At 42.3% G+C, this 24,806-nt stretch overlaps 1 protein-coding gene across 1 annotated transcript in view; it reads left to right on the top strand.

The window, feature by feature from the left end:
- ERC2 (ELKS/RAB6-interacting/CAST family member 2) overlaps positions 1-24,806 on the top strand; it is a 604,303-nt gene that overhangs the window by 469,319 nt on the left and 110,178 nt on the right. Inside the window, exons 12-13 of the mRNA XM_027767061.1 lie at positions 756-949; positions 6,659-6,670. Coding sequence (XP_027622862.1) covers positions 756-949; positions 6,659-6,670 — 206 coding nt within the window. The remainder of the gene's footprint in view (positions 1-755; positions 950-6,658; positions 6,671-24,806) is intronic.

The raw sequence follows: 24,806 nt of genomic DNA, 5'->3' as shown, positions 1-24,806 counted from the left end.
ATTCTGCAGTGTCGTTGCCGTGTCGTTGCCTGTGTGTATTCTCGTGTGTAAAGCTGCCACCTACCCATGCATGTGTTTGCAGATTCTCGTCTGTGTGCTTGTTCATGAATTAACTCATCCTCCCCCTGGTTTAGGTTAAATTTATGCAAGAGAACAAGAATTTGTGGGTATGGCTATTAGCTGGAAAGCTCCCCCTCACTTCCAAATCTTCCTTTCAAACTACAACTTCTGCTGAAGTTTCTCAGTGAGATAAAGTGTTCAGTGATCAGTCAGCCTGTCTCTTAAATATTACCTGGCTCTACAAATGTCCTGGATGGTGTTTGGAAAAAAAAAATTTAATATCATGCTGTTTCAGTTTCTTGGGAAGCATTTGGTCTGAATCACCTCCTTAACTGAGCAGTTGAATTTTCTTAGTTCTGCTTGCCAAAGGACCAGAAATAAAGACATTACAGACTCTACCCTGACCATCTCCCACTTTCTGATGGGACAAAGAGTCAAACATAGCAACATTTAATGGAACAAAATACCAATAATTAACAAATTCCCCTGTGAAACTATAATTTAAAACCCACATTATTCTAAGGTGGCTGAAATACATGATTTTTTTTTTTCACTGCCTTTTCACTGACAGCATACCCATAATTCTTGGTAGTTATTTTTCCTCTGAAGTTAATTTCTGGGCCATCGGTGACTACGCTATTTAATTGTTCTAAATCGTTGTCTTAACTACATTCTTTAAAAATGTAATGTTGAAGGCGCATAATATTGAAGATGACTCCAGGCTGAACCCCGAGTTTGCAGACCGAATAAAACAGCTTGATAAAGAGGCATCTTACTATCGTGATGAGTGTGGCAAGGCCCAAGCGGAAGTCGACCGGTTGCTGGAGATCCTCAAGGAGGTGGAGAATGAAAAGAATGACAAGGACAAGAAGATCGCGGAGCTCGAGAGGTAAATTTCACAGCCGTGTTAATTGCCGACAGTGATTGAACACTGATCGCTTGTGTACCCATCTTGAGTTCTGGATGTGGAATGTACATCCATTTATCCACCGAAATCAAGTCATGTCTGAGGAACATGGCTGGTTAGGGATGATGCTATGTTTCCATGGGACACTAAAAGGCAAACAGCTTATCTTTTGAGGGCTTTTGTATTTCTTTTGTGTTGGAGAAATTCTGGTTGACTTTCTTAGATGATGTCCTTGAACTAGCATTTTTACCAGCAAAATATATAAGAAATTGGGATTTGGGTTATCTGAAACCTCAGGTCTTTCTCATCAGAGATAAACACTGGTGGTTTAGGTTGGTCTTGACCAAAAGAATATAAAAGAATACAGTTGGGAATGCTTCATTCGTGAAAAGGAAAGGGAGAAGGAGCTTGTATTCCTTGGATGTCTTTTGACACAGCACACCAAGTTCATCCTGGAGATTTATCTTTAAAAGGACCTTATAGCACTTTGTAAATAAATATGCTTGGGTAGGACCTACATGATGGCAAGGTCCTATTTCTGTCTGAAATCAAAGGGATTGATATCAGGGTTCCAGAGTATTTAGGTTTTCAGATAAGTCATATTCATCTTGTATTTATCTGTAGCATGGGCTCTTAAAAATAAGCTTTTCCCTTTATTTCGTATAAAGGAAACTTTCTGAATAATTTTACATAACTTCAAAACCTCTGTGGATTTCTTATTGGTTCAGCAATAAGGCAGAATTTGTCTTTTGTAGATTCAGTCCATGTGGAAGAGATCAGTAAATTTTGAATAAATCAGTGAATGTTTGCCAGCTCTGATCAAGGCACTTGGAAGGCCCTTAAAGACTTCAAGACATATAGAGAGTCGTTCTCTATGGTCTTTTAGAAAGATCATGAGCTTTCGCTACAGAAAGAGTTGGGTTCAAATTTCGTCTCTAGTTCCTGCCAGCTATGTGATCTTAAATCACATTAGAAGTGAGTTGAACAACCCAGTAAAAGGCATCCCCGCTTTGCAAACACCTAGTCCTGAGTAAAGTGAGATGCTTATACATGAACAATTGAATGGTAAAACAAATAGATTCTCAATATTAACTGGCTGTGTGTTAAATGGATAGGTTAATTCCCAATAACATTTCAACATTTCAAATACGGTATTTAATACATTTTTAAACTCCCAATCAATGAACATTAGGTTGTCAGAAAAGTCTTGATGCATCTTTGCTTAGAAAAATACATCATGAATTTTCCAACAGCCCAGTATATCTCTTACTCTTAGCATGAGTTTGATTTTAATTGGGTATTTACTCAGTGTGACCAATTTTAGCAAGGTATGTCAAAGATTTCCTTTTTCCTAAGCTGTACACATTTAAAATCCTTAAGGCTTTTTTAATTTTAAACTGTGGGAATGTTCTGCCACTCGTCTGGTTTTAAGACATCTGGGAACACTGTTGATTTTAGATGCATCTACATGGTTGTTTTGGAACTATATTTCAAAACAAATGTTTTTCTTAAAAAGCTAGTATGAGATCACAAGGCCATTATGATCATATCTCTTTTATTGATGAACAAACTGAGACCTTGAAAAATGGAACAGCCTTCCAGAAATTGGTTCTATGGTCAGAAAGATGTGAAAATATTGGGTCATCACCCAGGTCACAACACGTTTTTCTATACGAAAATGCATCATGTCTTTTCCAATGATCCAATGAATATAGGTCACCTGACTCCAAGAAGCAGTGAACCATATGGAAGATGCCCTAGATAATAATCATATCAATGTCTGTAATTATAATCATCACAATAGGACACGTGTCTTGTCTGCATACACTCTGCCAGGTCCACTGTTAAGCTCTTGACCTGCAGTACTGTATACCGTTTAATTGTATTCACAGCACAGAAACTATCATTATCCTCATTTTATAGATGAGAAACTAGGATTAGACAGGTTAAGTAACTCCTTAGGGTTGCAGAGCTCATAAGGATCAGAGTTGAGATTTAAACCCAGGACTGACAAGTGAGCCACTGAGACCAAGCTCTTCCACCAGTGGGCCAGAAGAGGGAAGGTGATCCAGCAGCACCCAGTAGCCCTGCAGGCAGTGGAGTGCTTTCCCTGAGCAGGCTCAGGGCAGGGCTAGGAGACATCTGCCTCTTCTCTAGTAGCTTCCTGAAGGAAAGTGATGTGCCCACGTTTGTCTGTACTAGACCGGCTCTCCAGAACTGTCATTGAAAATCAGGATCCGCTCTTCTAAACATTTACATAGAAAGAGCTTAATTGTCTAGTTGGACACACAGGTCTTAGCTGGATGCTGTTGCCGTTAAATCATCAAGCATATTCACATTTTTATTTCTTCAATATGGGATGCATTAAATAGCAGTGATTTTACAGGCATTTATCTTTATGTACTTTCTGCACATTTTCTTTATCTCTGCCGTTGCCTCTCCTTAAAGCCGATGCCTCCCAGGCATTGTAATTCATGAAATGTGTGGTAGGACTTGACTCTGTCCCAGTTCTCGGCCTGTGTCCTGGGTCCAGGAGCAGAACATAGTCTGGGAAATGTCTGCGCTCCAGCCCCAGCTCAGGCCCCTAAGGAGGTGGGGGTGGAGAGCCAGAGGGGAAGTTTCTTGAGAAAAGGAGGGCTCAGCCTTGGCCTGCTTTCTGAAGCCATTCTCTGCTGGGCTACATGTGTATTCCGACCAAAACATCTTCCTCGAGTTGTCAGCAGCCTTTTTCAAATTGGGCAGTATCTCCGTTTGCTGGCTTTAACTCCAAAACTCAGACCTCATAATGTTGGGAACTAAAGATTTCTTAGCAATGTGACATATATCTCCATTTTGGAGTCACGGAAAAGTGTTTGCAATTAAGTTTGTGATTTTGAGAACCAAAATATTGGACTTGAAATAAATTTGTGGTCTCTGGTTTGTAATGTGACCTACCAGAGTGAAAAGATCTCTTTTGAAAACCTCTAGTGTTCTAAAATATTCCAGAACTTCAGTCATATATGAGAAAAACTAGGAGGTTAGGAATAACTCAAACGACCCTGACAAGGGCCTGCCTCTCTCCCAGATGGCAATTGGTGTTTGCTTTCTATTCTGTTAATCTTACTTTTTTTTTTTTTTTTAATTTTCTCTACAACGTATCTGTTCTGAATAGCACATGGCTGGCATTTCCACAATGTATTTACCTCTTAAAACTCCACGTGAATGACTTTTTTAATCGGCCATTACAGATTTTGATTTTTTAAAGTGCGTGTTGCTCTGGTGTGGTCCCCACACGCAGTTCTGCCTGTGAACTCTCGTCCTTGGTGCTGAGGGCCCAATGGGGACCTTCTGCCTTGGACTGCAGGCTGCTTTGGGGGAGTTTGCCCCATGGTCGGTGGTGGGCCTGGAGCAAGCCCTGAGAGTTGGTCTGAATCAGGCTGAAGTCTGTTCCATCTCTTAGACCAGGTATCATGCAAAGGATTCAACCAAGTAGCTTGCTACACCTTGGATATCTAGCTGGTGTCCGTCAAAGTCTGAGTTTCAGATTAATCCTTTGGTGCCTTAGAGGCAGGGGAGAGGTTAACAGAGTCTGTCAAATAAGACTTGCTGCCACTGATTTCTCGCATCCTACCCATGGGAAGAAATCAGTTGGGTGACCTTTTGTGTAAATATGTTAAGTGTGTCAGGGTATTTGTCTAGAGGATGGGAGAATGCCCAAATTGAGCCCTTGGTCACATCTCTCCGCATCGTCGAGAGGAGGGTAGGTGGGTCCCTGGGGGGCTTTATGCAGGAGACATAACATCAGCATGAAAAACAAGGTACCACTTGCTTATCGGGACAGAGGACTAATGCCACCAGACAATCAGACATTGAGAAATCATTTTAGGGGTCTGACAGAGCCTTATCTAAGGCTGAGAAAGAGACTATTATTTTTCCTTCTGATTTGCTCAATAACATGCTGACATAATTTCCTTGATGCCTTTCAGAACACTTTTCAAAATGTTAACTTAAGCTTCGTTATGATTTTTAAAGCATGACAATATATTCTAGAAGTTTTGTGGTATAGGGAAGAAACTTGATACCAGTTCTGTTTGTTTTGTTGTAAACTGTTCTTGCCGAGCAATAGCCATTTAAGTTTGTTAGTGTGTTTGAAGGAATGTGCCTTACACAAGTGGCTGGTGGTTCTGCACCATCCCTGCCAACTTCGGAGAGGGTTCTGGGTGTCGTGGTTGCTTGGAGAATTTGATGAAAACTAGGAACCCTTGGTAAAAGCAACTAAATCTTTTTTAGAATTTTATTTATTATTTTTTAAAATTTGCTGTAGGTCACTAAATCTTAAATATGTGCTTGCTATTTCATTTTAGGGGTGGGCTTCAGAACTCACTTTAATTACATGTGCTCCAGAAGGATTTGAAATGGCAGCTCTGACCGCTGTTTGCCAAAGTCCCCACAATGACCACGGCGTCACCATGACCTCATTTTTGATCAGTTGTGCATTTATGATCACAGAACACTGCAGGGGGATTTCAGAATCAAGGGATTATTGAATCCACACTTTTTACCATGTGCTTAATCCTAACTTTTAAAAAACTATCATTATACTCAACATCGTTTTTATTTTAAATGTTCTAGTTCCAGCTTTATCCTGAGGATTTGTTGCACTGCGCTTTGTTTTTCCTTTTTGTGTGAAACACTAAAAACTATTCCTTCTCTGTATGTAATGGTGGGGTTCCACTGAGCAGATAGCTGGTAAACTATTTGTTCATCCATTTCGTTTTTGCAAAGGGCACTTTATAGGTTAACAAAATGTGTGCTCCTGTGGTAGCCTGGAAGATGAACATGATTTTTTTTTTTGCTTTTGTTTTTGACCTTTTATTTTTTTTTTCCTTCTTTGCTTGGCATTAGAAACTACTGTTTTGACTGATTAGAAAGGCACATTAAATATTTTTGTACACATTGTACAAATAAGTTATCAAGCATCTGGATATTTTCAGTGATGAAGTCAGAACCTCATTTTCACAACTGAAAAAAAATTACTTGCAGCTTTGGAAGTTACTCTGTCCTCAGTTGGGAGGCTGATGGGCAGGTGGCACCTGACCAAAACCCCTCCTCTTGGGGTCTTTGATCTTGGCTAGGTACAGCACTCTGCAAGCTTCCAAAATGGAAATCTTTGAACCGCAAGCCAAACTGTTTTGCTCCTTTTAGTTTTCAGGGATGAAGGGATAATACTCATAGGACATAACCACCCAACTTACTGACTCAAATAAAAATCTTTCTGACACCAGTGCTTAGTGCCAGATCTAATACCTTAGTCATTTTCGTTTCAGTTTATTAAATGATAAAAGTTTACGTGCACGTAGATAGGAACTTTCTCTATAAATACTCCCCCAGAAAACACGCCATTGGACTCCGGGAGCACTCCTCTGGTTCACATCAGTACTTGTTGTGATTATTATATGTACTAGAGCAGATACCAGATTCTTCTGTATGATATTTAATATAACAGTTTACAGTATGTGCCCTGGGCTTTTTGGGATAATATCAGATAAAAGTTGCTTTATTGTGCTTCGTTTGGTTATAAAACCTGCTAATATAACATCTGTTGGCTGTATGTTTAAAACTAATGCGTTTCCTTCCTTTTATTCTCTTTTGCTATCCCTTTTCCTTTCTGCTTACCTTCCAAATTGCTGCTTTCACCCTTGCTCCAATCAGCTTGACTTTCAGGTCAGTATTTTCAGTTTTTCTTCTAACAGCCTTTCCCTCCAAAGCGCAATTTATTGCTTGCACTTGTTTAACAAACATTTCTGAAATGGTTTTCCTCTGGTCACCACATTTTTTTTTTTTCCCTGCCATTTCATCCCATGCCTAGGGAAGGTTTATTTTGTCAGAAGGCTGTAGAGGTGGGAAAAGGCAAAGAAGAAGATGGAAATAAATCACTGTTGGGTTATGTGATAAATTCTACGCCTGGATTATAAAATCAGTAAGAGAAACCATCGTGATAACTCCCCAATGCATTTCTCCTGAGCAGCTCAGAAAATTGACTGCATGGTATCCAGCATGGAGCGGTAGAAAAAACACAATACAGGATGCTGAATTTAACCCGGAGGAACAAAGATCTGCCCATGACACAGCAACTTAAATGCTAAATTTAATAGCGCAAAGCATTCAGACTTTTCGCTGAATAAATCACTGTATTTTGAAAGATTTATAATAACTTTTTCCGAAGTCACTTTTGAAAATTATCTGTGTGTTAGTAACATATTGTACACACATGTTATTTCCTGTCATTGTTTTGGTTTTAACTTTTTAGCTTCATTTTTACTAGCCAGAAGACATATTTTAATTACTTAGCACATAGCATATGGAACCAAGGGTAAAACTAGACTCATTGTTGACTGTGCACTCCCTGATATTAATAAGCGAAATAGACATTTTATTTGATAATGGATCCCAGGTTTGATTTCTCAAATGTAGGAGGCCCACACCAATGACCTCTTCTTTCCCAAGTCAAGGAAGACACCTCTTTCCAATAATATGAAGCAATACAGAGAGATTTCTTTATCATGCAATTAACAAGTTTACTAAAGATTGTTTATCCTTTGATTTGGGGCTAATCTTGACTTAAAAAAAGACTGTCTGAAGTCAAATCAGTAGTCAACACAGTAGCTCTTTTGAGAGGTAAGCTGTATTCTTTTCTTTTCTTTATGCAGGGTCTGTCCCCCCTCTATTCTGTCTCATCACCCAAACCACTAAACCAGTGCATTTATTCCAGAAGCAAATAACTTCAAAACCAGAGCCCTCCTGCTCACGTACTAGTCTTGTCCCATTGCGGGCTCCCAACCCTGTAGCTCACCATCCTTCATTGCTCCTTGCTAGTCCCACATGCCATGCTGGGTATCCCATAGGCACTGCCTGAGTTTCATTGCACCGGAGGAAGCCCTGTTCTCAGAAGTCTCCCAAAGAGAGCTCTAACTGGGCATTGAAAGCACAGCTCTACAGAACGGCTCTCACCAAAACTCTCACGACTGTCGTTGCACTTTCTGCAGTGGACCAATTCTGGTGCCTGGGTGTGCAGGAACACTGACAGTGCAAAGGGGGACAGGGAGCGGCTCAGCCCTGTGGCTTCCAAATCTCTTCCACAGGTTTGGGGTCCACTCATTTAGCGAAGCTTCAAGCTTTCCTCCTTGCCTGCCTTGTTTCCTTTGGTTTCTTTCTCCCTTTGCCTTCCCCCTGCAGCTCCTAATTTTTGCCTCTCAGAAGCCCTTAAGACCAGGGGCTCCTTTTGCCCTCATACCTCAGGGTCCCTGCCTGGATCTTTAGGTTCCACCCACATTCTGTGTGTGTGTGTGTGTGTGTGTGTTGTTTTTTCCTCCAGAAGCTTTATTAGCTGGTGGTTAGTTTGTTCTTATTTCCTGGTGAATGAACATGAACTCGAGTCTCAGAAGAGATTGTGCAGGGTTAGGACTGGGAGGGGTTACGGGTTACCCATGGTTCTCTGGACAAGGGTCAGGATGTACTGATTGGATTTGGTAAAATACATATGCCAAATATTTTGTTGCATGAACTCTAGGGGTTCAGTCAAGATTCAGATCATTCCAATATCATTGAACTCTTTGCTTCAAATGAACCAGATGGAGAAAGGTACAATAATTGTGAATAATCTTAGGCTATATTTTTAGTGTAGGAGGAATTGGGCAGCCCTGTTCTCCTGAAAACAAAACAAAACAAAAGGTCTGTAGAGTCCTGGAAGCTTTCTTGAGCTTTGACAAGTTTCCAGAGTTAACTGTGCTTTTCTGCCAACCACTTCCAGGTTTACCAGTTAAAATAAAGTGAAATGTAACCATTGAATTGAATACAGGGTCTCTGGCTCATGTGCTTTCTTCATATGGCTTACAGTTGAGATACGTGTAAATGAGTGTGCACGTGCATACACACATCACATGCTTTGGAAAGGTCCTGTCTGGCCTTAGAGTAGGAATTTGTGGTCTGCCTTCATGTCCCTCCCTCTCAGCCTGAAGTCTGAAAACTTCACTAATTCTTGGAGCTTTCCTATGTGCTGTGGGCTCCATGGGAGGATCTCCCCGCCAACTACCTTTTAGATGACCTCATTTCCTTTTCAGGCTCTATGTAGACCTTCATTAGTTCAATTCAGATAGTAAGCATAGGGTTTGTTAAAATGCAAATCTCCTATTCTAAACCTGTTCATGTCTCCTTTCTGTAAACTCCATTTCTGTCAAGAATCTCTTTACATACAACCAGCAGAAACCTGGAGAGGTTTAACAGCATCCATGCATTGAACTCCGGGTAAGGACTTATGTGACACTTCCTCATTTGTAGACACTATTTATGAGATTAGCACGTGACTTAATGACAGATGACATTATCTCATTAGATGCATGCAGCAATTGGCTGATAAAAGAAGAAGCTTCCAGGGCCAGCAGGTGGCATAGTAGTTAAGGCACTGGATTCCCACATGACCCACCATGGTTTGAGTACTGGATTCAATGGCTTAAAGATGACTCCAGGCATGTCCTGGATTTGGTGGCTTGAAAATCACTCCAGGCACATCTGCATGTGTGCCCAAAATTCCTAGAGAGGAATGGAGGAGAAGGGGTTGCAACGTAGCTATCCCCCACCCTGAGGGGTGATTTCTTACTTTCCCTCCCTCTATCTCTTTCTGTGGGTAATGCACCTTATTGCAAAAACCTAAGGGGAAAACAAAAAAAGATTTCTTTTTGGTTTCAGTTCATAATCTTGCTAGAGGAACAGCCAAGGAAACCAGAAGGCATGGACCTCTCCAACTTCCCTTTGTCCTGGGTCAGCTGCTTCTTTGTTTGGGCCTCAGCACCCTCTTGTTGGAGCACACCTTCTGGGACCTTCCCCACACATGGACATCACATGTCTGACAGAGGGGCTGTCAGAGATGGAGTCCACGCTGCTCTCTACGAGCAGTCTCAGTCTGATGGTTGGTGCCTGGCGGCAGGTGTGAGCTCATTGTTAGCGTCACTTCAAACTCTTCTACCAAAATAAACTCTTTGTGATGTTTCCCCAAAGCTGAACATTGCTCTTACCCCCTCATTCTTCTAGCAAAGGATGACGTCATTTCTCCCAGACCTCAAAGGCCTGTTGCCCATGGAAATAATGGAAAACACCTTTTCCTAGAGCATCCTCTTCTGTCCTGCAGTTTGTTCTTTGTTAAGGTCAGTTTTTGGCCCTATTCCCTCCACAGATATGTAGTGAGTTCCTCCTGGATGTTAGGGTGGGCACTCCATGCTGACCTGGCCTCTCCAAGGATAAGCATTTAGAAAATGCTGCGTATTATATTCTTTATGTTCATGATGGCAGGTTGATTAGAACCATAATAGAAATGGCAAAAATAGCAGCATCAGCAGTAATGCAATTGAATATTAACTAAGTGCCAACTTGAATTAATCATTTTTGTGTGGAGTATTCACGTTTCATAACAACTGTATGAAGTTAGAACTGCCATGTCTTCCGTATTAGACAAGAGGAAACTGGAGTTCAGGGAAAGTTGAATATTTTGCTCAAGTTAGTACAGCTGTTTCCCCTGCCCCCCACGTCCTAAAAAATTCACTATGTTCTGATTTACAAATTAAATTTTTTTACCACTTTTTTTTTTTTTTAATTTGCTAGAAGACACGTGCTTATCAGAGAGAGACAGAGAGGGAGGGAGAGGAAGAAAGCACCCTAACTGATGGGGTATGGTCATGCTACAATCTCTTCTCCTTATTTCTTCATCATGTTGGGATTTGGGGCATGTAAGCACATGAGCCTGGTGTGTTTTTCAAGCCACCAGGGCTGAGATTCAAACTGTATGATTGGCTGTGTGGGATCCAGCTTCCTTAACAACTGGGCCACGGGGCCAGCCCAAACCATTTACTGTTTACTCCAATTGCATAGCAAAAGCTCTGAGAAGGGCTATAACAAGGAAACCTGTGTCATTTTGTTGAATTCATGGTTTCCCAAATAAGGTGTCAAAGACTATAATCTATGAAACTCTGTAGGAAAAAGCTATCCAGTCTGCTGTGCTGTCAGCCTCTCCTTTCATTATGAGATTGCCCTGCTCGGGTTCTTCCTGACAAGTCCTGATGCTCCAGGGCCAGCTCAGAGGTTGCCTTTCCCTCCTCACCTTCCCTGAGCACACTGGACTGGTAGAGTCTAGCTCTGTTGGGTGTGTTGCACCACACCCTGGAGATTGTGTCATGCTCTCAAACATCATTGACTAAATGACTGTTGAAGGAAGGAACTTCCATTGACATTGTCTACCCTGCAGCTATTTACTTGGTCTTCAGGAGAGTTGCTTATAAGCTCTTTCAGGAGAATAAATTGGCTGAATTGCATGGCTTATCTAGTGTCAGATGGGAAGCACTAAGAAAGATATGATTGGCATAGTATCAAGCTGGATGCTTGAAAGTTCAAAAAGAGGACAGAGGGACTAGCAGATGTCACTGGATTCCCACATAGTTAACTGCTGTTCGAGTCCTGGATCTGGCAGCTTAAACTCACACTGGGACATGTGCATGACCAAGATCGTGAGAGGAGAATGGAGGAGAAGGAATTGTGATGTGGCCATCCCCCCGGGGGGTGATTTCTTGCATTCTGTTTCTCTGTCGGTTTTTCTGGCGTGCACATGTGCCCTATAGCAAAAACTTCTCTCTTAAAAAAAAAAAATTATAATAAAAATTTAAAAAAAGAAGACACAAATAAAAGGAGAGCAAATAAGAGAGGTCTTCATCTGAATGTATTTTGTTTTCCTGCCCTCCCCTCATTTTCTCTCTCTCTCTCCCTTTCTCTCTCACCCCTCTCCACCCTCCATTTCCCCTCCTTCCTTGACTATTCATTGAAACCTTTCTTCACATGAGGGTTAGTGCTGGGTGTTGGGGATAGAGCAGTAAAACAGGCTGAATTCAAGACCAACATTTCCTATAAGGAAGGATTTGGCCACTAAGAAAAATAATTTGTCCCATTTATACTAATAACAGAAAAAATTGGGTTTCAGGTGTGTGTATGTATATGTTTTCTTTTCCCTTTTCCTGTTGGGGTTGAGGGGTTATCCACAGGTCAGGACTTCATTTCCCTCTTTAAAGCTGCCTTATACTAACGCTGACATTTTTGGTGAAGTGTAAGAAAATTTTATGCCCAAGCAAAACTGGTAGAACGCCAGAAATCGGCTGATTTTGCTTCGGGTGCAAATATTTTATTGGGGATGGAAAAAAGTTGTTTTCCTTGATTTACGACTCCTGCAAACATCAAGTGGGTTCCATATTTAGAAAGGTTTTGAACCTTTGAGGTGTAGCCAGGGTTGGTGCATGCACCTTTCTGGCCTTGGCCTTGGTAAGACTGGCCATGGCTAAGGTTCTGCTGAGCCAGCTCCGATTCACACCAGCGGGCTTCATGCTCCCTTATCACTTTCACGTTTCAGCTTTTGCTCCAGTTGTTCCTCTGCTGCTTCATCTGTCCCCTCTAGAATGGGGACTGTTAAAGGGACAGAGTTGGCATTGTAGTTGAAATGTCTTGTCGAGCAGGACGTTTCTGAGGTTCCAAGTCAGTACTGCACTTGTAAATCTGTTAAAGCAGCAGCAGCAGAATCCAGAGAAGGCCCTGGTCACCCTAACAAGTCCCGGCAAGAATAAGTGACTCCATGTTGGCAGAGTTTACCATGCATCCGTATCTATTTTCAAAACTGTTTCTTTTCCATGTTCCTCCCTCTCTTGGCTTTTGGTAGGCCCTCCATATGGGTGAATATCAGCAAATAGTAAATCTCTCAAGATAGGTTAGCCTTTTCTGCAGATGTTGAGAAAGGAAAGGCATTTTTTAAAAAAATAGTTTCTTAGTATTATTATAAATCACTTTCTAGAAAAACAATATCTTATTTCCTTTATATGGCTTTTCCTATGAAATGTGAATTCTATCACTTCATTACCCACGATACTAGCTCGAGGGGTAGGGAAACCTAACCATCCAGAGATGGGGACTTTCTTCTGCATTGGGCGAAGGGGCTTGGAATTTCCACGCTGCATCATGGTGCGTTTTTGTGAAGCCGACACAAATCTTGAAGGGAAACCTGTTTTCAAAATGAGCGTGTGTTGTGTTTCTTAGGAAAAAAAAAAAATACATTGTTGTTGTTATATCTAGTGCAGGTTTTGGAAATCTTAATGAGAGATTCTGATGATTTAACAGTTGCTACTCTTCCATTTTGTTCTACATTCAGTGAATGCTGTATAGATGAAAATTAGTTATGAAGCTAAGCTAAATAAATACAAAAAATAGAGAAGAATAGGAAACCAGAAACTGGCTGATTTTGCTTTGGGTACAACTATTGTATTTGGGAGAGAAAAAAGTTGTTTTTCTCTCATTTATGGTTCCTACAGCCATGAAGTGGGATCTGTAGAATGATTTTTGTAGCACAACTTTTATTCTAGAAACTATGAAGTCGATTTTGGAATAAAAATAAATTTCTCCTTGAAGAGCCTCCTGTGTGGCTCCTTTCTCAACCCAAGAACAGTTGAAACTCATGTTTTTAGCTCCAGCTTACAGACTGACCTTGGGGTTTTTTTATTTTTAGGTTGGTAACATTGTTAATATAGACACTACTCTTATTGGTACATACATGTATGTATTGATAATTTAGGTGTTACAACCAGTTCTTTTCTTTTCCTTTATTTATTTATTTATTTAGTGTGATTTTTGCTACAGGATGTGTGCACTCACTGGAGAGACAGAGAGAGGCAGAGAGTGAGAAATCCCCCCCCGGGGGGGATGGCCACACTGCAATCCCTGTCTTCTATTGTCTTCTTGGATCTTGGGCAAACACGCACACACACCTGGCATGAGTTTCAGGACACCGTGGTCAGTCATGTAGAAGAACAGCGACGTAATATTATGCCATCTTCTGGTCCCAGAAGCAGAACTTTTCTTTTTTGGGGGAGAGGTTTTTGCTATAGGGCGCATACGCTCTCCAGAAAGTCAGAGAGAGACAAAGAGATAGAAAGCGAGAAATCACCCCCCCCCGGGGGGGGGGATGGCCACGCTACAATCCCTTCGCCTTCTTTCTCTTCTTGGGATCTTGGGCACACATGCACATGCGCCCAGCATGAGTTTAAGCCACCAGGTCTGGGTCTTGAACCGCGGTTGGCTACATAGGAGTTCAGCGACATAGCCATTATGCCATCTGTTGGTCCCAGAACCATTTACTTTCAATGAAAGATGAAAAGTGTGTGAATCTCATAGAGCTATGAAGGAATGCACTATTTCTTATGAGACCCCACCTGTAATTTTGGAGATGCTATGGTGACATTTAGATGTTTTAACAGGGAGTGGGTATGAAACTTCATATAGAGAATTATTTTACTTCCCCTCCTGGGAAAATTCCTTTCAAAAGTTGTAAGACTTGGGACCAGCAGTTAGCGTAATGGCTATGTTGCTGGACTCCCACGTAGTTGACTGTGGTTCACTTCCCGAACCAGGTGGCTTAAACTCACGCTGGGTGCGTGTGCGTGCGTGCCCAAGATCCCGAGAGGAGAATGGTGAAGAAGGGATTGTGGCATGGCCATCACCCCCTGGGGGGTGATTTCTCGCTTTCTGTCTCTCTGTCTCTGTCTGTCTGGTGAGCGCACTCGCCCCTATAACAAAAAACCTCCCCAGAAAAAAAAAAGGTTGTAAGACCATCATAGCCACCACCTTTTTCAGCTGGGAACATGACGTAAGGGAATCATCTCTCACTGGCCTTTCATGTTAGTCAACTGGAATATTCCATAGTGCACAGATCTTGATACGATGTGTGAATTGAAATGTAAGAGAGTGGTTTTAAATTTAACTTCAGAGCCCTCCACTCTTTAATCATATGTCAGTTTGATGGTTCCAAGGACAGCCCGATATGCTGCTCAGAGATAATTACCGTGGGGAGAATGAGTTGGTTATAATAATGAATAGCTGGAGAATCTTCTGATAGCCTGCGATGAATGGGCCTTGGTGAGAAACACTCACTGGGTGATTGCAGATAGATGCCCTATCACCGCCTTGCTGAGTGTGGGTGCTCTTCCTCTGGCCTCAGCAGAGCAGGGGCTTTTTAGGGATTCCTGAGCAGATAAAGAAGCACTGCTCTTTAGATTCCACTCGTGAGTGATAAATATGTTCCATTGTCATGGCTCAATTAAAAAACAACATAGCAAAAAGAAGCACGCTCTCAGGTTGCACGCGTGCCATCTCTCCTGCGGTATGATGCTATCCTCTGGGTTACTCAGGCTGTGCTCTATTGTCAGAACGTTAAATGTGACCAGTTAAGTAAACCACGTCCTCAGCAACATCATCACCGTTGCTATAGCACTCGGGCCAGGTGCTTATGAGTGTCAGCCTATCTCTGTCTGTGAAGTGGAGGCAATGACATTCTCGCTCATCCCTCGTGGGCTTGTGACCAGGGTGCGCACTGAGCTCGGAGCACACTCCTGACACACAGCGGGTTCAGTAACTGGCACTGGTGGGCTTGCCAGGGTTATGGTTGTGATGCAGGTTTTCATCCCAGGAGTTATCAGGCCAGAGGAGGGAGTAGATGCAGGAGAGAAGGAGGAGATGATCTTGTTAAGCTCTTCTAGTTGCCAAAAACTAAATTTGTAGAATAGAGTTTAGATTTTTCCTCCTAAACCATTGAGAGATTTTTGAACAAAAGATTGAAAACATCCTTATCTTGCTAAGTGCTTTTTCCTCAGGGATATAAATAAAGAAACATATTGGGTCATTGGAAAAGTCATGATGTGTTTTTCTATGTTTTTCTACGTAAAAATGCATCACGACTTTGCCAGTGACCCAATAGAAAAGTCCTCTTATGCTTATTGAAAAGTAATCCTTATATATAAACATCTAAACTAATTCATGTAATGCTTGAATTATATATAAATGCTGCTTTGATGTTATATAAGGACATCATTTAGATTTTTTTTTTTTAAAGAGCTTTTTGTTGTTGTTGTTCTAGGGCGCATGCACTCATCAGAGAGACAGAAAGCAAGAAATCACCCCCTGGGGAGATGGCCACACCACAATCCCTTTTCCTCCATTTCCTCTCACAATCTTGGGCACACATGCACACACGCCTGGTGTGAGTTTCAAGCCACCAGGTCTGGGAACGAATCATGGTTGATTTTGTGAGAGACTAGCAATGCAATCATTCCACCATCAACTGGTCCCCATTGTTTAGATTTTTTTTTAAGGAACTAGATAGCTAGGATTCAGTTACTGCCTTTCTTTATTAATGTGTAAAAAAGACCTGATGTTGTGTTTAGAAGGTGAGCCCAGTGTGCTAGTATATTCCTTCACCATTCACTTCCTGTAGTCATTAACTAGTGTGATTTCTCGCTTTCTGTCTCTCTGTCTCTGTCTGTCTGGTGAGCGCACTCGCCCTATAGCAAAAAACCTCTCCAGAAAAAAAAAAGGTTGTAAGACCATCATAGCCACCACCTTTTTCAGCTGGGAACATGACGTAAGGGAATCATCTCTCACTGGCCTTTCATGTTAGTCAACTGGAATATTCCATAGTGCACAGATCTTGATACGATGTGTGAATTGAAATGTAAGAGAGTGGTTTTAAATTTAACTTCAGAGCCCTCCACTCTTTAATCATATGTCAGTTTGATGGTTCCAAGGACAGCCCGATATGCTGCTCAGAGATAATTACCGTGGGGAGAATGAGTTGGTTATAATAATGAATAGCTGGAGAATCTTCTGATAGCCTGCGATGAATGGGCCTTGGTGAGAAACACTCACTGGGTGATTGCAGATAGATGCCCTATCACCGCCTTGCTGAGTGTGGGTGCTCTTCCTCTGGCCTCAGCAGAGCAGGGGCTTTTTAGGGATTCCTGAGCAGATAAAGAAGCACTGCTCTTTAGATTCCACTCGTGAGTGATAAATATGTTCCATTGTCATGGCTCAATTAAAAAACAACATAGCAAAAAGAAGCACGCTCTCAGGTTGCACGCGTGCCATCTCTCCTGCGGTATGATGCTATCCTCTGGGTTACTCAGGCTGTGCTCTATTGTCAGAACGTTAAATGTGACCAGTTAAGTAAACCACGTCCTCAGCAACATCATCACCGTTGCTATAGCACTCGGGCCAGGTGCTTATGAGTGTCAGCCTATCTCTGTCTGTGAAGTGGAGGCAATGACATTCTCGCTCATCCCTCGTGGGCTTGTGACCAGGGTGCGCACTGAGCTCGGAGCACACTCCTGACACACAGCGGGTTCAGTAACTGGCACTGGTGGGCTTGCCAGGGTTATGGTTGTGATGCAGGTTTTCATCCCAGGAGTTATCAGGCCAGAGGAGGGAGTAGATGCAGGAGAGAAGGAGGAGATGATCTTGTTAAGCTCTTCTAGTTGCCAAAAACTAAATTTGTAGAATAGAGTTTAGATTTTTCCTCCTAAACCATTGAGAGATTTTTGAACAAAAGATTGAAAACATCCTTATCTTGCTAAGTGCTTTTTCCTCAGGGATATAAATAAAGAAACATATTGGGTCATTGGAAAAGTCATGATGTGTTTTTCTATGTTTTTCTACGTAAAAATGCATCACGACTTTGCCAGTGACCCAATAGAAAAGTCCTCTTATGCTTATTGAAAAGTAATCCTTATATATAAACATCTAAACTAATTCATGTAATGCTTGAATTATATATAAATGCTGCTTTGATGTTATATAAGGACATCATTTAGATTTTTTTTTTTTAAAGAGCTTTTTGTTGTTGTTGTTCTAGGGCGCATGCACTCATCAGAGAGACAGAAAGCAAGAAATCACCCCCTGGGGAGATGGCCACACCACAATCCCTTTGCCTCCATTTCCTCTCACAATCTTGGGCACACATGCACACACGCCTGGTGTGAGTTTCAAGCCACCAGGTCTGGGAACGAATCATGGTTGATTTTGTGAGAGACTAGCAATGCAATCATTCCACCATCAACTGGTCCCCATTGTTTAGATTTTTTTTTAAGGAACTAGATAGCTAGGATTCAGTTACTGCCTTTCTTTATTAATGTGTAAAAAAGACCTGATGTTGTGTTTAGAAGGTGAGCCCAGTGTGCTAGTATATTCCTTCACCATTCACTTCCTGTAGTCATTAACTAGTTCATTTTCATCAAATAGTCATTGCATGTCTGCTGCAGACCAGGCACTGTGGTGTAACCAGAGTGACACCCAGAAACAGCCCTGGGAGAGATGGAAGCAGATCGATAGTATCTGAAATATGATAACATGATAGTCATGCTCTTGTGTAATGTAATACACACTGTTCTGTATGTTGACTATTCTTTTTTTTTTTTAACAATATATTTTCGGGAGCTTCCCTTATCCATACATCAAACTTTCTTTTTCTTTTTCCTTTTCTTTTCTTCTTCTTCTTCTTTTTTTTTTTTTTTTTCTCAATTCCGATACTATTTTATAGTACCAGCCTCTTCCTGGAAGACTTTTAGGTTGTTTTAAGTCTTTCTTCATATACAGATTATTATAAGTAATAATTTTGAATAGTCTTAATTTCATAGGTATGAAGGGACTTCAAAAGGTTCACAGAGGGCCAGCCCATGGCCTATGGTTAAGGGATTCAGATCCCACACAGCTGACCCAGTGGTTCAAGTACTTGCCCTGGTGGCCTAAAAATAAATATTTCGTGTGTGCATGCCCCAAATCCTGACAGGGGGGAGAAATGGAGGGGAAGAGACTGCGGCATGACCATGCCTCATTGGGGGTATGCTTTCTCCTCTTCCCTCTCTCTCTCTGTCTCTTTCTAGTGAGCAGATGTGTCCTCTGACAAGATTTTTTTTTTTAATTTCAAAGAGAAATAGACTTAAAGTATGAGTTTATTTGGGTGCAAAATTTTGAAATTCATGCATACTTTTCTTATGCTTTTTCCAAGAACTTTTTGAAGACCTCTCTTATATGAATATATCTGTAGGATAAATTCCTAGAATGCAGAAAGAGGGGCTTGAATTATTGAGACAGTGTTAGAAGAAAATCAAGTCAGCGGGAGGTGGAAGCTTAATAGGGAGTGCGCAGGTTACTTGTCAGCTTTCGCTACGTGGGACGATAAAACAACTCCGGGGCTAAAGTTACCTTGGACTCTGGATGACTTTTCTATGCCTTTCCTTATGGGAGATCTTTGTGAGACTCAGGAAGAATATAATTTTCTTCTGTTTCATCTTTGGAAGCTAATTCTCTGCTTTCCCTGGGTTCAGTGAGACCTGTCTGCAAGTTGAGACCCCAGCCTCACTGGTGCAAGATGTAGACAACAGTGTGGAAAATATGGCAGAAACTAAGATTAGAGAGGACCTGGCCAGGCCATTTTATAGAGGGCTTGGGATAGTGAGGTAGCCCTGCCCAGTGGGAAGACTGGGATGAAGATCTGAATCTTGGCAAAGAGGCGTTAATTACCATGGCAGAGGGTGGAACATTCTATGGGAATACTGTGCTCTTTCAGAGGAGGGAGGAGTCAATGAGGTTTCTATGAATGTGCTGGGATTTGCACTGGACAGGATTTTACCAGCTGTGGAAGTGTTGAATGAGCGAGGAATCAGAACAGAGGCAGAAGTGGTGGGAAGATACCAGCCATGCTCAGAAGAAACAGTGAGGTTCTGTAGGTAGGCTCTGGGGTAGGGGAAGAGTGGGCACAAAGGGTCGGTCAGGACAGGGCATGCCTTAAGCACTTGGCTAAAACTCGTTGAGCTTTTAGAGCTTGGTAAACACATAACCAGGAGTTGGTTCTTGCAGGGATAAATCCTATAGCCTCTGTGTGCTGGTGTGGCAGTAGCAGCCCACGCTGGAAGGAACAGCAATGCTAAAACAAGGAGTGGCAGAAGAAAGGAAGGAAGAGAAACAGACTTACGAGATGTAGGGATAATGAATAAAAATGGCAGGACATCCAAAACCAGAAAAATGATCAGCCTGTATCTCTGCCTGCCTTTAGTTTCCAAGATAATAGGCCTTGTTTCAATAAGAGTCAATAAGACAAGAGAAAGAAACTCTAGCTGCCCTAAGAACAGAGATAAAAGTAGGTGTGAATATTTTGCTTTCGTGGTCTGTAGCTGTTGCTTTTATAGCAGCAGAAAGAGCACCAGACTTTGCTGAGAATTTACTTGGTGCTAAGCCCTCTGCAAGATGTTATCTCACATTTATTTTTAAAATAGCAACTCCAAGACTATGAGTAGCCCCATTTTTGAGATGAGAAAACCAAGGCTCAAGGAAATTAAATAACTTGCCCACTCTATTAAGTGACGGAGCCGGGATTCAAACTCAGCCATCTATATTCCCAAACCAGGATCCTTCCCACTGTGTCCTATTGCACAGCAAGACTTTTGGAGCTCGTATAAATTGCTTTGGCCCAAGCACTCCTGTGACCGTGGGGACCGCTCCTTAATGTGCTTCTTTTGGGGTGGAAAGCTATTTCTATAATACAAAGGATTCCAAGCCTTGATGAAAACCTCTTATAATGGAAGTTGAGAAGCTGTTTGTGTTGGCAGTTCCAGCAGCCCTTTTTTTGAGCTGTTGGTCTGAGTCTTCACCCTCTCTTGAACAGGAATGTGAAATTCCGCTTTTTGAAGTGAGTTTGAGTGGGCCTGGTGAGTGGGCCTCCGTGGAGGCAGCGGCTTTGTAGACTGGAGTCAGTCGTCAGCTCTGGACCAACTTCAAGAACTGTGGACGGCAGGGATGGGGGAAGACCCCAGGCCATCCATTCTCCTGCCTGCTCACAATGCTTCCCGGTGGGGACTTCTGGGGAAGCAGCCAAGAGAAAAAGATGGATTTTGAGAAGGGGTGTTCTACTTCTTCCAGGAACCATTTTCGGGACAGTACTTCATGGCCTCACACAGTGTGATCAGAGAACCCCAGTGCATAAAAGCTGAAAGGAAACAAAGGCTTTTGTTGTGATATATGACAATTTTCCTTTGGGAAAGCAAAACAAATGTCCGAAGGAGAGACGGACTTCCCTCCCTGCCGCAGTGTCTGTGTGTGCCTTGTTTTTCTCTGAGACAAGTGGGAGGCCTGGCAGCCCAGGATGAGACTGCGCCTTCCAGCCCCATCCCCGTGCCCTCGTCCAGGTGGTGATCTTACTGCGAAATCACCCCTGCCTTGTCCTGTGTTAGGTCAGACGGGAGGATCATGCCATCAAGCTGTGGCTTCCACAGAGCTGGGGGGCTTTTGTCATGCGTTTACACTTGTAAGCTTTAATGACTTTGTGTGACTGAGAGAACGGGTCCGTGTTGGCTTCTCAGCCTGCGTAGCTGCAGGGGAGAGTGGGATTTCTTTTCTGTTGGTTGTGGTCAGTTTGTCGATTTACTTTCTCATTTCTACCAGCCATTTTGCTTTGTTCCAATTCTCTAAAATGAAGATGTTTTGGGTACAGTTGCAGAACTGTCCTCGGGTTTTCTACATCTTAAATGCTGTTTGTAGGGTTTCTTAACATTTAAATTACATCGTCAGCTATGTTTTGCAATGCTGGAAAACACACAAGACCCTTCTAAAGACCCTATATTTTTAGCATAATTAGAGAGAAAAATAATTTGTAAGTGCCTTTCTTGGAAATCTTTGCCACCATTCATTAAGGACTTTCCACGGGTCAGGCTTTGTTGAAAACTTGACTTTTTGCTATAAGGCGCATGCACTCTCCGGAAAGACAGAGAGAGACAGAGAGCGAGAAATCACCCCCCAGGGGGGGATGGTCATGCTGCAATCCTTTCTCCTCCATTCTCCTCCCAGAATCTTGGGCATGCACGCACACATGCCTAGCACGAGTTTAAGTCACCGGGTCCAGGACTCGATCTGCGGTTGACTACATGGGAGTTCAGTGACATAGCCATTATGCCAACTGCTGGCCCCAAGAAGAGTGATATTTATATACAATGGACAGATGAGTAAACTGAGGCTTTTTGAAGGTATTGGTAACTTGCTTGAGATCATTCTAGATTCGAAGCCAGGTTATCTCATGAGCAAGGGGTATGTGGGTACAGGCAAACATGGATACTCCTTTGCATGCCACAATGAAAATACTTTTTTTAAGTTTATTTATTTCTCCAAGGAGAGAAGATGGGAGAGAGAGAAAGGTACCCCCAATGGGGGTTTTGTATCATGATCCACCCCAGCCTTAGCTAGCTAGGATCACAGGCATGTGTACGCACCTGGCGTGAAAAGAAGACCTGGAACGTGAAGCCAGGCCCCTCCTATATGGCTACAGCATCATTGAGCTTTGCATTACCGCTGTGTCACTGTGGCTGGGCCATAACAGAAATACATTTGAAAAATTATTCCAAAGGAAATGTAGAACAGGTTTGTGTTTTACAAAGATATCATATTTTGATGCTTATTTCTTTTCATTTATTATTTAATTATTATTTTTATACATTCAATGGCTGTACATCATTTAGTTTGTATAGAGAATTTGTCCAACATAAAATACACCTCAGACCAGTCCAGTTGAGAATACGATACGTGTCATCATCAACAGGGAATAAGCCATTTCTGTGTCCCACAAATGTCTTACCTCTCTATTCTTGCCTCCCTAATTACCTTCTTTACACCCTTCTGCTCTCCCACCCTCCTTCCACATGGTCTCCAGTGTCCATAACTATTTTTCGATGCTTTTATGTCAATGCCTATTTCTGATACAACCCAAATCTGACTCATCCTCCTCTCCTTTACCCATCCCCAACCACCCTGTAGTATACTTGGCATTTGCTTTGGGAACTGGTACGATACCCCATCTGCTTTTCTAAGATAGAAATCTCCGAGCTATCTGTGGCTCGTTCCTCCTTGTATCAAGTCCAGTAGATTCCATTTCTCTCATTACCTTTCTCCATTCTCATTAGTGCTGTTCTTCTTGGTCACTGGGGGTGATCACAGTAGCCTCCAGAGGGTCACAATGTGTCCTAGTCCTCCACGCTAAGTGAAATCACAGAGGCCACACCCTGGGCCTCCCAGCCACCTCCTCGCACACTGGGAGGCTTATGAAGCCCTTTAAACTCTGGCTCTGAGTTGCTTTCAAGTCTCATCTTAAACCCCCATGTACTCTCAAAGCCCATCAACCCCCTCACTTTTCATGCAGTATTTGCTTCCACTGATGTTTTTCCTCATTCCTGCACTTTCAGCCTTCCCCTTTCTCTACATTGAAGCATACTTTTTCCATTGCCTAAATGCCCCTTTCTTTCTCTCTTCCTGCAAAACTCCTGCTTAGTTTTCAGCATGGAGAGATATCCTAGATATATTGTAAAACATACAGCATTGTCCATTTTTTAAAAAATAAATATTTTCTCCATGAATAAGAGAGACAGAGAGAGAAAGAGACAGAAAAACAACACCCCAAAGGGTCCTGACACTGCGATCCACCGTCCATTCAGCCTCAGCCAGGGATATGTGTCCCATGCGCTCAGGGAGGGCTCTGGGTTTGAAGCAGGAAGCTATGCACATGGGACTGCCTGGAAGAGCATCTTGTTTTACCACGGCATCACTATCTGGCCCTGTCTATTGCATGTTAAAGGGAGTGTGTGTCTATGCTTGAATTGTGCTTAAAAAACTTTCTGGGAAGATTGACAGAATCGCTTAACTGTGAGAGTTGTTATTGAGGAAGATGGAGGCAGGATATATCTTTTCTTTTTATAAACTCTTATACTTTAAAATTTTTTATTGTGATTGTGTATTAAGATGTGACTCACATATCATAAAATTCACTTTTTTATTCTTTCAGAGAGATTTTTGCTGAAGGCACGTATGCTTGCTGGAGAGATAGAGAGATAGAAAGTGAGAAATTGCCCCCCAGGGGGTATGACCACATCCCAATCCCTTCTACTCCATTCTCTTCTCAGGACTTGGGGCACTCATGCACATGCACCCGGCATGAGTTTTAAGCCTCTGAGTCCAGGACTCAAACTGTGGTCGACTAGATGTAACCATTCCGCCAGCTACTAGTTCCAAAATTCACCCTTTTAAAGTGTATCATTCAGTTCTTGCTATATTCCCAAGGTTCATCAGCTACCACCACTGTCTAATCTAAAGTTTCATCACCCCAGAAGGGAACCCCTTGCCCATTAGCAGTCATCCCTCACTTCTCCATTCCTTCCCCTAACTCCTGACAACCAGTAAGCTACTTTCTGTGTGTAAGGATTTGAATATTCAGGACATTTGCTATAATTGGGCTGAGATGAGCCTTCTGTGGGTGGCATCTTTCACCCAGCGTTGTGTGTTCGAGAGTCATTGATGCAGTGTCAGTGCTTCATTCCTTTCCATTGTAAATGGTATTCCATTGTACGGGTATACCATATTTCCTTCACTTAGTCAGCTGGTTGGCTTTTGAGCCCTTTCTACTTTTAGCTACTAAGAAAACACTGCTACTGGGGCCAGAAGGTGACATGATAGTTAAGGCACTGGCCTCCCAGATGGCGACACAGTTCAAGTCCTAAACCTGGAGGCTTGAAAATCACACTGAGTACATATGTGTGCATGCTCAAGATCCAGAGAGGAGAATGGAGGAGAAGGGATTGTGGAGTGACCATACCCCATAGTGGGTGATTTCTCACTTTCCCTCATATCTCTTTCTTTCTGGAGAGCACACACATCTTATAGCAAAAACCTTTAAAAAAAAAAAAAAGAAAAGAAAAAGAGGGACCAGCAAATGGCATAATGGTTATGTCACTGGATTCCCATGTAGTCGACTGCAGTTCGAGTCCTAGACCCAGAGGCTTAAAACTCATGCTGCGCTTGTGTGCATGCATTCCCCAGAGCCCAAGAGGAGAATGGAAGAAACAGGATTGTGGTGTGTCCATCCCCCCCTGTGTGTGTGTGAGAGAGGGTGATTTCTTGCTTTCTGTCTCTTTTCTCTCTC

Source organism: Tupaia chinensis, unplaced genomic scaffold, assembly GCF_000334495.1.
Source record: "Tupaia chinensis unplaced genomic scaffold, TupChi_1.0 Scaffold143906_1, whole genome shotgun sequence".
NCBI lineage: Eukaryota > Metazoa > Chordata > Mammalia > Scandentia > Tupaiidae > Tupaia > Tupaia belangeri.
This window is presented reverse-complemented; position numbering and strand designations above follow the sequence as displayed.